At 34.3% G+C, this 14,750-nt stretch overlaps 1 protein-coding gene across 1 annotated transcript in view; it reads right to left on the bottom strand.

Moving 5' to 3' along the window:
* Positions 1-14,750, bottom strand: part of LOC123536034 (prostaglandin reductase-3-like) — a 38,397-nt gene that overhangs the window by 18,139 nt on the left and 5,508 nt on the right. The window contains exons 2-7 of the mRNA XM_045318813.2: positions 11,906-11,993; positions 6,133-6,228; positions 4,842-4,940; positions 3,741-3,809; positions 3,095-3,169; positions 2,624-2,695 (exon numbers count right to left, since the gene is read on the bottom strand). Of these exons, the coding sequence (XP_045174748.2) occupies positions 2,624-2,695; positions 3,095-3,169; positions 3,741-3,809; positions 4,842-4,940; positions 6,133-6,228; positions 11,906-11,993 (499 nt within the window). The remainder of the gene's footprint in view (positions 1-2,623; positions 2,696-3,094; positions 3,170-3,740; positions 3,810-4,841; positions 4,941-6,132; positions 6,229-11,905; positions 11,994-14,750) is intronic.

Genomic DNA, 14,750 nt, shown 5'->3' with positions numbered 1-14,750 from the left:
GAGTAGAGTGTAGACAGGTGGCTATATTATATGGTGTACAGATAGTGACAGCGTGTTTTTTTTTTGTTGTGTTTGCTATGTGCAGTATGCCAATTTGTTTTCATTTAAGAAAATTATAAATTTTCTTTTTAAGGGGGGACGTGTGTCACAAATTGACATACGGGCCTTATTTTATCTGTATTGTAAATGCAGGTATTGCATCATCTTTTTGTAAATTTTTGAGTAATTGAGGTAAATGTCAGATTTCACGCATAAAATACCTCTCATGTTTTTCTGTATTTCATAACTTAAATTTCCATGTAAATTTCATTAAATTCTGTTCAGTAATAAGAAAGTTGATATTTTATAAACTTCAGTAATTTATGTTTTTATCCCCAAAACCACTATAATGGGCCTCAAATTGTCAATTTAAATTCGCGCCAAAGTAGTTAGATTCCCCGGCTATATCGTGAATCCCGTGAAAATGACAATAGTCGGAGTCCACGGCTTAGCCGTGAATCCTATGAAATTTAGTATTTGGCGGACATTATCCTTTAAATAGACTGGACTAGATATGCCTTGCGCACACCACCTTACGACTTTATAGACGAATCTATGTCTGAATTATTTTCTTGCTAGAAATTTATGCTCGATTGAGGTAAGAAATTTATTTGTTAGATTTTTGTATGATTTTTGCATTACGATTTTTTTTGGGTAAATTTTTGGTCATTCTACAGAATTCTGTAACATTTACTTTTCGGCATATGATTTTAGCTAGTTTCGGTATGTCAGGATGATTTATTAAATTTTTCAGACTTTTGTAAATTATTTCGAAAGAGGAATCTAAAATGTTTCATTTATATAAGATGTTAAATTTGTACTGAAATTTGTATCGTGATAATTGTAAAGCACTGTTTCAAAAACTTATGTCAAACATTTTGTTAATTATGGAACGCCATTACTGCATTGTATTGTTATGTATAAATCTATATGGCAAGTCTAGTACCATGTATGTAATATATTATTGTAATATGAAATTGTGTGACAGTCTATTGCATACACATACAATGTCCGTTTTAGTGTATGGCATTAGATATTATATGGATGCCAACTCTCATATAACGTTTGATTTACATTGAATTTTGTTAATTTGTAGTTGTAAAAAATGGCTGCAGTTTATCATATCCGTATCTATAATGTTTCATCATATACTTTTCATATCTTTTTCATACTTTAACTTTAGTCTTTTAAGTAAGTAATCTTTGTAATATGGAAGTAATAAGTGACGTATTTTAATCATGTGACGTTTGAACTTAGTAGCACATATGTTTTGTATAAGTAGCACGTATTATTTATGGGAGCCTACGGAGGTATGGTGTACCCAAAGGAGCAGTTTATGCCCTGACTTTTTGTTTTGCTATGGTGCTTACCATATGTTATATATTTTAGCTTCTTCCGCCAGACGATTTTACCTGGTGATGTCATAACCCGGAAGTACAATGCCCGAGGTTCACTTGTCTTCACTCGCCTGGATGTGATATTCCCAGCGCAGAGCTTTCGTCCCATGGTTGTGCCGTAAACCGCAAAGACGATGATTTTTGTTATCCTCTGAAGTCAGCTCAGGGATGCAATCACCTACCACCATAGGGAGCCAATACGGAATCAACGTATTCACGGTTTAAAGGGACTGGATTTTGAGATATGTTTTGTTTGTGCTACTTAAAGTTCATAATTACATTAAAGACCTGTGTCACGTCAGATTAGAATGGAAGTATAAGAACTTTTGTATCTAGAGATACTGAACTTTTTTTTTTTTCTTTCTTATAATCAGTTTTTTTTTTCTTTTCATATCTATTCATTGTTAATAATCATCTTTTGTAAATAAATTTGTAAATATTGTAAAGGGTGTTGATTTGTTTTGATGGTTACTGTCGCCGGTACGGCCTTTCCTGTCACACCATTTATTATTCGAAGGGGTGTTCACTGAAAATTTACTGACTGAATAGCGAACAGTGCAGACCATGATCAGCCTGCACGGATGGTCTGCACTGGTCGCAAAGGCAGAACTATTCGCCGCCAGCAGGCTAAAGGTTAACAGTAACCATCATAAGAGTAAGATCTATTTAATTATCAAGTTCATGAAGTTGTTACTTTCAAACAATGTTTTTGCTGAATTCATTTCAAGGGTGGAACACAAAACTTTCATTACTGACAGCAGTTTGCAGTAATGATTTATCTAGTTTCAATAGTGTAATACTGTCTTATTATAGTAGCCTCCCTTGATAGCTATCCTCCATTCTGTACAATTTTTTTTCAAAAAACATAATTCTGTGTGCATAATCAGACTGTTTATTTCGTTATGGTTATTTATAGCCAACAAAATTATTTTTAGCTCACAAAGGTTGTAATATTGCACTTTATTATAAATACTACAAAATGCCAATGATATACACATTGAATCTATGATACACAATTATGTTCAGCATGACTGCCAAATTAAGTATTATTGACTGTATGATAATGCAAAAACATTGTTTGGTGAAGGAGGTGGAACTACTTTTGATACTATTTTGTTAGGCTTTTAGAATTAATGAATGAGTGATTTTTTGAATTTTGGTATTTATTTGATATCTATTAAACTTACCGGATATTCTTTCTTCAAAACTTCTCTCAAATTTTCTGTTTTATAATTCACAGGTCTATCACAACCAATGTCCTGCAAAAAAGTGTTGTGCATATTTATCATGTACATGCACAAAATGATTTCTAAATTCTGCAAGCTGAGAAAAAACATACATGTTTACAGAAACAAACCAAGACCCATGTACTTTTTTAACAACTGTTGCAAATAATTTTAGGTGACTGCTAAAATACAAAGTTCAGAACAATTTAACTCTTAGCCCGCTGCAGGCGAATTTAACAGCCTTTGCAAACAGCTTGGAACCAGATCAGACGCCGATTAAATCGGCGTCTGATCAGGTTCCAAGCTGTTTGCTACTCTGACAATATTTCTTCCAATTTTGGAGCAAATTGAATGAACTTTACTATTTTAGCAGATGACATTTCCAGCAGACGACAATTTATCTAGCATGCTAAGGGTTAAAACAAAGATTACCTTCAAGAATTTCATCTTATCTTCAGAAGAGCATGTTCCAATCACATGACATCCTTTCAGTTTAGCCCACTGAACCTACACAAAGGATAGAAACAATACTTACAGCCACAAAATTATGTAATCAGAAATTACAAGACAGATAACTCTGCTATAAAAGAGAATTAATGCTCTAGATACAGTGGAACCTCTCTTAAACAAGAAACTCTTTTAAGCAAAATACTTGCAAAACCAGGCAACCAAAATACATTAAAGAGTAAAGGCCTCTAAGTCAGTATAATAGCTCACCAAAGTCCTCGCCTGGAATGAATGGAAAAACTTAACTGTTCAAGTTGAGTCTATAGAAGGTATCATATTTACTTACTGAGCATCAAGTCTAGGTCCATACTACTGGAAACAGTACCAATATATAAGTATACTGCCCAGCCCAAGTCGGTGTATCAACCACAACAAGTAATCAATCCAAGCGCACTAGCTTTCAGTCCAACTTACTAACCACTGTGGTACTGACGCAGTTCAATCTACTGAAAATCTCTAAATCAGAACTCCCTTAAAATAAACCTGTGGTCCTAATGCTGTTTTACTGTACAAGGTCGTCTATATGAAATATATGTAAGTTTTCTTTAAATGCAGAAGTCAGTACACTTACAGCAATTTGTCCAGTACCTCCAGCTGCAGCAGTTATTAGCACCGTTTCACCAGGCTTAAGCTCACCAGTCTGAAAAAAATAAAGGTTGTTACAATTTAAAGGGGTGGCCTCAAGAAAGATGTACATCAAAAATATAAATTTTTAGAACAGAATGCAACATCTATATATTATATTAAGTAACTTATCTAAACTGATTTTTAGTTATCATGTAAATTAAAGCTGAATTTCTTCTGTTTTACATCATATTTTTACTACATGACTAACAACAGTTGATAACTTTTCTACATATATATTACAAACTACGAAAAACTAAACTATGAACTTGCTGAATACTGTAAAAGCAAAAATGTTCACGAGGGTTTAATATTCGCTATATTTGCGAGGCCCTACATCTCATGAAAATTCATCCTCGCGTTTTCACCATTAGTGTAATTCAAATTCAAGTATGATACCATTTTTACAATATTGTGAATATTAAACCTCACAAACACACTCAAGATTTCAAATTTGCAAAATTTTGACCCAGCGAAAAATAATGTGCTTTTACAGTAAGTCTGGTTTTACTTTTTAAAAAACCAATAAATGGAAGTAGTTTATAAAATTTGGAGGAAAAGCTGGTGCAAATCTGGTAACATACACTTCTTATATATCAAAATTTAATCTACAAAACTATAAAAGTCCTGCAAAAAGCTTTGTTAAAAATGAGATTCCATAATGATAACCACAAAGTATGAAAGGAATTGAAACTGTTGCAATGAAAGGATTTCTTTCTTGCAGGTGAGTTTAATGTCACAAAAACACATTATACATCACAGAGCAACTTTCCAGCTTTTCATGGTAGTGAAGACAGCACGTGCCCCTCTGGGCTTCATTTTATTATGGGTGGATGCCTGGGTAGAACCACAGTAAATTAAACCAAATTAAAATTTTTAAATGACTGACATTCTGTAATCAAGCTGGATGGCTTCCTAACATGAAATACATTTTACATCTCAAGCAAGGTTTCTAACCCATGAGTGGCAAGTGTTTGAAGTTAGTGACGTTACCCACTTGGCCATGGAAGCCCCACCAATGAACAGAAGATATCAACTGTATATATACCTTATCCAGAGATATTGCTGCTGTGTTTCCACTAAGTATGAAAGGAAGATATTCTGCCTTTAACTCTGGTAATGGAACCAAATATTTGTCTTTCACTAACTGTAATATTCAAAAATAAAATTATACAAACAGAATTCAGCAAAACATGTTTTTTTATCATATTAAATGGCATTAAAGTCTTTTATCACTTCACAGTTTCTTATCGTATCAAATGGCATTAAATTCTCATCAGTTCACTGTGTCTTATCGTATCAAAAGGCATTATTGTCATTTATCCTGTCACTTGCGGTATTTTCGATCCGATATCAGGGTGCCGTATATCTTTCTTGATATACCGTCAGTTGACACGTGACCATTGATATACGGTCAGTTGATCATGTGACCTTATGATCGATATTATTGTCATAAGAAATTTTGCATCGAAACCATCATCATTGTGTTGGAAATGTCCGAACTAAGAAAATGAGTGGTCAAATACGTGTAATGAGTTTTATTCAAAAACGAAGAAGTTATTGCGATTTTGTAATTGTAACCACATTACTGTGTCGGTTATTACGTCATTATATAAGTGATGTCATTACGAATATGACGTCATTAAAACGGTTTTCGCACACTAATTTTGGTAAAATAAATTGTTAAATATCGGAAAATGAAGTAATGACAAGATAAATAGAATAATAGGCTCGTGCCTAAGATGGAGAAAGTTTATCTGGCTCGGCTCCGGACGTTATCAGGTTCGCCTTCGGCTCACCCGATAACCTCCTCCACCTCGCCAGATAAACGTTCTCCATCTATGGCACTAACCTATTATTCTTTATATAAATTCAATGTAGCTATTGTAAGAACCTGTGCTGTTTTGTTTTAAAGAGATTTTTAACCAGATTTATTTACAATAATATAGATTATGGTGTTTGGGCATCGTCATGTAATAACATCTGCTTGAGATTTCATCATGGTCTATCATCTATACCAAAATGTATACCGTTTGACCTTAGTATAAAAATGATATGTAAATTGACAACATTGAGAGCATTTATTAAAGATTACATGGTAGTATATTCTATATGCAACAATGTCATCAAAGCTGTAGTTTTTCCATAGACTTCCATTATGGAAACTTGTTTCAGGTCTAAATTTTTTTTTTTATCAGTCTAGCAAAAATCAACCATATGAACAATTCAATTTTTCATTGTCTTTTCTGTATTCAATTTTTACTGCAATCCTGAATGTTGGAAAATCTGGTTGAAATCAAAAAGTACAATGGAACATGCAGAATAACTGTAAAACTAACCTTATAATCACTGAAAGCCCCATACTGCAGATACATTACAGCTTGGCCAGGCTTGTAAAGAGCATTTGGTCCAGCATCTACCACTTCTGCTACAGCCTGTGTCAAAATAATTATTTCTTTATCAAATATTTTTCTTTACTTGATACATTATTCTTCAGCATAAACATTATAATATTTAACAACATTTACAGTCAAACCTGTGAACAAAGACCACTCTTCGGATCAAGCAAAAGTGGTCTTTGTTCACAGGTGGTCTTTATTTGAGGGGAAGGGTCACTTCTCAGTTAGCCATTATTATGCTGATAAAAAGTAATTCTACAGCTTCTTGTTTTCTTTATGTTCTATGTATTAATTCAGCCGGTGCAAACTTGCAAATTTTCAATCAAGCAGTAATTATTATGTTTGGTAGTAGGCGAAAGTCGTAAAAATTCAGAGGATTTCAAATATTTTCATTGCGGAACGGTCCAGCTTGGTCTTTACTGGGGGGCAAAAATGACCCTTGGGAATGAATCAGGCTGGTTGCGGTCGCTATTCACGGTCTTTTTATGAGTATTTTTCTACGGGGGGACCAGAGACCGGTCATTGTCTACAGGTGGTCGCTATTCACGGGTGGTCGCTAGCACAAGTTTGACTGTTTATCTATTTCATACAGAAAGTTTTCTAAAAAATAATTTGCTTATACAGTTGACTATTTGCACAAAGCTAATATGACCATGGGACAAAAACCTGTCAGCAACCAAAACTGTTCTGTGCGTTTTATAGAAATTAGGATTCTTCTATTAACTACTAAAAGTAAGTAAGTAAGTAAATATTTTATTATTGTGACATGTGCATAACATAATATATATATAATATATAATTATATAACAATATTTCAGACATATCAAAAGGCACCCGGCCCAGTAGGCCTATAAGTCACCAAAAAATGAAATTCGTATAATACACGTGTGAAATTAATGGCTTACAATAATGTTTTTACAAGTGAAAGAAGTCAAGAGTTCAAAATCTTTATGAAATTTGTTTTCAACGAAACTTGAAAGGTTCATATGTAATTGTACAAAACAGTTTTTAACTGATCATCAATACATTGGTTATACACAAAAGAGACATAATTATATACAATATGTATATGTACAATACATGGGCGACAAAGGATTACTGTAGAATATAAATACAGTCACTTATTATGTTCTAATAACGGTTCATGAGTAAATAACGTTTCTCCTATGAAGATAAGCTCTCACAATGTATTTAGCGGTTTTTCTCGGATATGAATTAAGCACAAAGGACATTTTGTCAGTCAATGTCATATTAGTGAAATCGCTGTTGCTTAATAGATCACCAAATGTTCTACTTCTTATGTTGTTATAGAGTTCACAGTTAAAAATAAAGTGTGTTTCGTCCTCCACAGCTCGCGCATTACACAATCTGCATAGTCTATCCTCGGGTCGCTCACCAATATATCTACTATTTTTGTAAGAGCAATATTATTTACTTGAGTGACTCTTGTACCATTAGCACTTACTTGCAAATAACCCATATGAGAATATGCATGTTATTCTGCAAGACACTAGGCTGTATTCACCAAATACTGGATTTATTAAAATTTGACCTTCATGAAAATTATAATTTTACATCAGTTGTAGTTATAAGTGATGAGCAGCTGAAAGACAGAATTCATAAAAATACTCAAAATCAAAACTGAGGGACAAGATTTTCTTTGTAAGAATTGGGCATAAAGGCAAAACACCATGGTAGAAAATTTGATTCAATATGATAGGAAGATGCCAAAACCATATAGAAAACTCACAGTAGATTAGACTTTCACATGTTTACAGTTGTACGAGGTAAACTGGTATTTTTGACTATAGTAAAACCTGTATAAAGCAGTCTGCTATGAGATCAATACAATCCAGCTGTTTAAGACAATTTAAAGTTAGAGCATTAAAGGTATTTGGGAAGCTACTTAACTGGCTGCATGTGACAAGTGACTGCTTGCTGCAGGTAAACACTAAGGCAGGTTCAACCTATGGAATATTATTCACTGGATATGGTATATCTAATGCACAGACGTGTGTCTTAAGTTTTGTGAGTTCATGAAACCATTCGATAATAACAGAAATAGAAATTTTGCCAAATTCATCTACAGCTACCACTATGGTGATTAATACCCCCAGACGCCACCCTGATATAGGGTAAGTAAAATGTTGTGATCATGACCTTTTACCTTTAAGTGTGACCTTGAACCTAATGACAAGGGTTGTGCACTCTGCATGTCGTATGGACGAGGTTAACAACTGACACTATTTTATGAAAACCTACCAGTGGTTAAAAAGATATGAAGGAGACACATATGAGCTATTTGATATTTGACCTCTTGATGTGACTCTGACACTGCCTATATTCCAAGTTTCAAGTCAATACCTTTAATATTTTTAAGTTATGCTCTGGACACAAAATATGATTTGCAGATTTGACCTTTGACCTACCACCCTGGTTCATGCACTCTGCATATCGTCTCATCACCACTAACCTACATGCCAAATTTGAAGTCGATACCTTAAATTTAAAAAGTTATTGAACCTTAATGACTATGACAGACAGATTTGACCTTTGAGCTCAAATTGTGACCTTGACCAAAAACCTACAGACCAGGTTCATGTTCTCTGCACATGATCTAATCACTACCTACCTACATGACAAGTTTGAAGTCAATATCTTGAATTTTTTTTTTTTCAAAATGGGCGTACAAAAATGATTAATATTCATGGAGTACTAATATTTCATAGCCCTGGGATTCAGTCAAAAATCAAAAGCCTGAAATGTCCTTTTTCTATTGAATTATATAGGGAAATTCTAGCAGCTTAAAGCCTGAAACTAGGACCTGTCCTAAAAAAATCACAGGCCTGTTTTGTGGATTTCATGGCTGAGTCAATCTATGAAATTCAATCCCAACAAACAAGTAAAAATTTCCATTCATTTTATGTTCAGAAAGTGAAATTTACGAATTAATATAAAGCAAGAAATTGTCATTTTGCCCAAAACAATGAACATTCAATGCCCATTAAATTTAATGATTTCAGTGTGCAAAGTTGCTTAATAATAAATGTGAAATGGCAATGTGATTTTGCTTCATCATTTTGATTCAGTAATCCCAATACACAGTTAATTTCAAGAGTCATTAAAAAGTACACTTGAGTTAAAAACTTGATTTACCAACATGAAAATTTTTATTGACATAAAAAAAACAATTTCCATAGAAAACTTGATTTAATATTTAGACATCAAAACCTATTTCCATAGAAAACTTGTGTCTTGCTTGGCATTGATCTTTGTTTGCTTGTTTGTATGTTTTGGGTTTAGCACCATTTTCCAAATTTTCAGTTATGTAATGAGGGGGAGGCTGTTAACTCATCAGATTTCTATTATTCTATACCAATCTGTTTTCTTCAAGTAACTGCCAACTTCTCCACATCAATAAGAGGTGGAGGACAAAATGAATGACTTCAGACATAATCATTATCATAATGTTTTTAATTCAGTTGTCAAGAACATACACCTCACCAGGGGACTGAACTCATGACTCACTGATCTGTACATCTGGACTCTCTCTATTGAGCTAAGCAAGCAGACTCACTGATCTGTACATCTGGGCTCTCTCTATTGAGCTAAGCAAGCAGACTCACTGATCTGTAGATCTGGACTCTCTCTATTGAGCTAAGCAAGCAAACTCACGGATCTGTACATCTGGACTCTCTCTATTGAGCTAAGCAAGCAGACTCACGGATCTGTACATCTGGACTCTCTCTATTGAGCTAAGCAAGCAGACTCACGGATCTGTACATCTGGACTCTCTCTATTGAGCTAAGCAAGCAGACTCACTGATCTGTACATCTGGATTCTCTCTATTGAGCTAAGCAAGCAGACTCACTGATCTGTAGATCTGGACTCTCTCTATTGAGCTAAGCAAGCAGACTCACTGATCTGTACATCTGGGCTCTCTCTATTGAGCTAAGCAAGCAGACTCACTGATCTGTAGATCTGGGCTCTCTCTATTGAGCTAAGCAAGCAGACTCACTGATCTGTACATCTGGGCTCTCTCTATTGAGCTAAGCAAGCAGACTCACTGATCTGTACATCTGGACTCTCTCTATTGAGCTAAGCAAGCAGACTCACTGATCTGTACATCTGGACTCTCTCTATTGAGCTAAGCAAGCAGACTCACTGATCTGTACATCTGGACTCTCTCTATTGAGCTTAGCAAGCAGACTCACTGATCTGTAGATCTGGACTCTCTCTATTGAGCTTAGCAAGCAGACTCACTGATCTTTGAGCATGACATCTGTGTCTTACATAATCAAGGCAACTGTGTCTTGCATGACCTTGATCTTTGAGCAAGGGGTCTTGTGTCTTGCGTGGCCTTAATTTTGAGCAAGGGGTCTAGTGTCTTGTATGACCTTGATCTTTGAGCCAGGGGTCTTGTGTTTGTATGACCTTGATCTTTGAGCAAGGGGTCTTGTTGTGTCTTGCAGGTATTGTCTTGGTACAACTCCCACGCGATAATTTAAACGACAGCATGTTTATATTACTGTTTGATTGTTATGGTTCTCATGCATCGTTGAGTTGTCAATGATAGAAGTTAAGTGCATACTGTAATGTTATACAAAAATATTTTCAGTATTGAAACGTTTTAATGAAGAAAAATCATAATTATCAAACATGTTATCGTTTGAGTTATTGTGCGGGATTTATAATGGTGGTCATTTGAGCCATATTATTTTTAAGTCCCACAATGCATGACAAAGATCTGGAACAGACAAGATTTTCAGGACACACACACAAACAAACACACACACACCACACATGGTCTGACACACACAAAAAAGAGTTAACACTATGTTCCACTCTCCAATTACTTAAAACTTATAGGTATTTTCAAGAAACAAATTGAATTTGCAAAAATCTGGATAGTATTATTTAATCATAAACTTGAATCAATATACTATCACAAACCCTTTTTGCATATAAAAGTTGATTCAATAGACTAACCTCAAAACCTGCATTACATTTCCATAGCAAACTTGATACAATTTACATGTACTAACCTCAAAACCTGCATTACATTTCCATAGCAAACTTGATACAATATACATGTACTGACCTCAAAACCTGCATTACATTTCAATAGCAAACTTGATACAATATACATGTACTGACCTCAAAACCATCATTACATTTCAATAGCAAACTGGATACAATATACATGTACTGACCTCAAAACCTGCATTACATTTCAATAGCAAACTTGATACAATATACATGTACTGACCTCAAAACCTGCATTACATTTCCATAGCAAACTTGATACAATATACATGAACTGACCTCAAAACCTGCATTACATTTCAATAGCAAACTTGATACAATATACATGTACTGACCTCAAAACCTGCATTACATTTCCATAGCAAACTTGATACAATATACATGAACTGACCTCAAAACCTGCATTACATTTCAATAGCAAACTTGATACAATATACATGAACTGACCTCAAAACCATCATTACATTTCAATAGCAAACTTGATACAATATACATGTACTGACTTCAAAACCAATTTCCTTATAATACTGACTTCAAATCCTATTTCCGTTAGAAACTTGATTTAATATATTGACCTTAGTGGTCAAAACCTTTTCCCACAGGGAACTTGATTTAATATTCCGTCTCAAACCCAATTTCTGTAGAAAACTTGATTAAATATACTGACCTCAAAACCTACTTCCAGTGGAAACTTTGCTTTTGGATCATATCTCCCAGCTGTGAAATTGATATCTGAAGCATTTATGCCAACAAACCTAAAAACAGAAATATGATCTTGAATTATCTTGACTGGACTTAATGTAATTGAAGTATTTTCTAAAATTTAACTTCAATATTTCTTTTATTTTACTAGATTTTTCTATTGTCAGCAACACTATTCTGTTTGCTGACTGACTTCTGCAATTCACTGTAGTCATTTGGTATTAATCATTTAACCCTTACCATGCTAAATTTCTATAATGAACTTGTCCATCTTTAAATTTGGACAGAACCATTAACTGTTTAAAGGGGTGCACACCAAAAACATACTGAATAAATGATGAACAGTGCAGGTCATGATCAGACTGCACGGATGTGCAAGGTGGTCATGATCTGCACTGGCCGCAAAGGCAGAATCAATCGTGTCCAGCATGATAAAGGTTAAACATTATAAAACCTATATATGCCAGTATATCATAACAAGATGCTGAAAGTTTTATTTTGAAGGTTAAATAAACAAGAAGGGGGGGGGAGGGGGCATGATGGTCCTAGATCACTCGAGTTTCACAGATTGCCTGGACAATTTTGATAGAAGGCCTTGCATGGGAACTATCTGTGAAGTTATATTGAAATTGTTTTCTGACAAAAAGATTTTTTAAAGTACCCACTATATGCATACAGGAAATACTGTATACATATATGAAAAAGTGACTAACACATACAGTGGTTATATTTTCAATAAACTGGAATAATTTGACCAAACTTGGTATACATTCAAACCAGTGTGTTATGTAAATCAGGCAGACCATTAACCAAGTTTTTTTTCAATGATTTGACCCAGTGACCTAGTTTTTTTACCCAAGTGACCCATTTACAAATTTATCCTCAATTTTAAATAGACAAATATTCTGACCAAGTATCATGAAGATCAGGTAGAAAATTTGGGCTTTTTAGTATTAAAGGGACTAACCCACATATTTTAGGCGAAAAATAATTTCTCTCAAAAATCCATAAAAAGTGAGTACTGTACTCTGAAAGTGACTAGTGGTACAAACATATTGACATAAGATTTTTGCAAGATATTCTAATAAATAACCAAAACTATTGTGCAGAATGTTGTAAACCGCTGCAACGCTTTTGAAACGAGCTGTCCATAAGACAGCCAAGCTCGAATATTCGAAATATTGTCCCAAAAGCAGGAAAATATTACCCAAAATGTTAAAATATCAAAAGAGTTTTAAGTTCAAAAGGGGACATAATTTGACCAAAATGCATATCAGAGTTATGGGACTAGTTTTATAACCGGAAGGCACATGTAAAGTTTCAATTCAATATCTGCATTAGTTTTGGAGATAGTAACTTGCATGTAAAACTTTAACCAGAATTTTCTAAGTCCAAAAGGGGGCATAATTTGTCCAAAATACATGTCAGAGTTATGGGACTTGACCCAGTGAGGTTGGTAATTGATCTAGAAAAAGAAAAAATAAGTTTCAAATCTATATGCCTTTAAGTAATAGTTGTATGTACTTGCACGCAAAACTTTAACCAGGATTTTCTAAGTTCAAAAGGGGGCATAATTTGGCTAAAATGCAAGTCAGAGTTATGGAACTTGGTGCTATCAACTAGTTTTATAACCCCGAAGACACATGTGAAGTTTCAATTCAATATCTGCATTAGTTTTGGAGATAGTAACTTGCATGTAAAACTTTAAGCAGGATTTTCTAAGTCCAAAAGGGGACATAATTTGCCCAAAATACATGTCAGAGTTATGGGACTTGACCCAGTGAGGTTGGTAATTGATCCAGAAATAGAAAAAAGAAGTTTCAAAGCTATATGCCTTTAAATAATAGCTGTATGTACTTACATGCAAAACTTTAACCAGAAATTTCTAAGTCCAAAAGGGGGCTTAATTTGGCTAAAATGAAGGTCAGAGTTATGGGACTTGGTGCTATCAACTAGTTTTATAACCCTGAAGACACATGTGAAGTTTCAATTCAATATCTGCATTAGTTTTGGAGATAGTAACTTGCATGTAAAACTTTAACCAGAATTTTCTAAGTCCAAAAGGGGGCATAATTTGCTCAAAATACATGTCAGAGTTATGGAACTTGACCCAGTGAGGTTGGTAATTGACCTAGAAAAAGAAAAAATAAGTTTGAAAGCTATATGCCTTTAAATGATAGCTGTATGTACTTGCATGCAAAAACTTAACAAGGTGTGACGGCAACGGCGACGCCAGGGTGAGTAGAATAGCTAGACTATTCTTCGAATAGTCGAGCTAATAATGCAGAAGATTTACGTTCTTCTTGCATTTTTACCAATATCTAACTTTTATTTTCACTCACTTTATCATTTTACAGTGTCATATATACATTCTATGTCAAACTTGGTGGAAATGAACATTTTGAAAAATTTCAGCCAAACTGTGGGCGAGTATATAGCTTTAAATAGGTCATTCTATGATTTGACCTAGTGACCTGTTTTAGACCTAGATAATCCAGTTTCAAAGCTGACCTCTATTTCATAGAGACAAACTTTATGACAAAGTTTTATGGAGATAAAGTGCAAACTGCGACCTCTACAGTGTTGACAAGATTTTTCTCTGGTTTAATCTGCTGAACTGATTTTTGACCTCAGGCACCCCTTTTCAATTAAACCTAAATGTCCTAGAGATAAACATCCTGACACAGATTTCATAAAGACAAATATTCTGACAAAGTTTTATGAAGATGAGCTAGAAAATGTGGCCACAGTGTAAACAAGATTTTCCTATTGATTGATCTTGCGGCCTACTTTTTAATCCCAGATGATCC

The sequence above is a fragment of the Mercenaria mercenaria genome, chromosome 17, assembly GCF_021730395.1.
Source record: "Mercenaria mercenaria strain notata chromosome 17, MADL_Memer_1, whole genome shotgun sequence".
Classification (NCBI taxonomy): Eukaryota; Metazoa; Mollusca; class Bivalvia; order Venerida; family Veneridae; genus Mercenaria; species Mercenaria mercenaria.
This window is presented reverse-complemented; position numbering and strand designations above follow the sequence as displayed.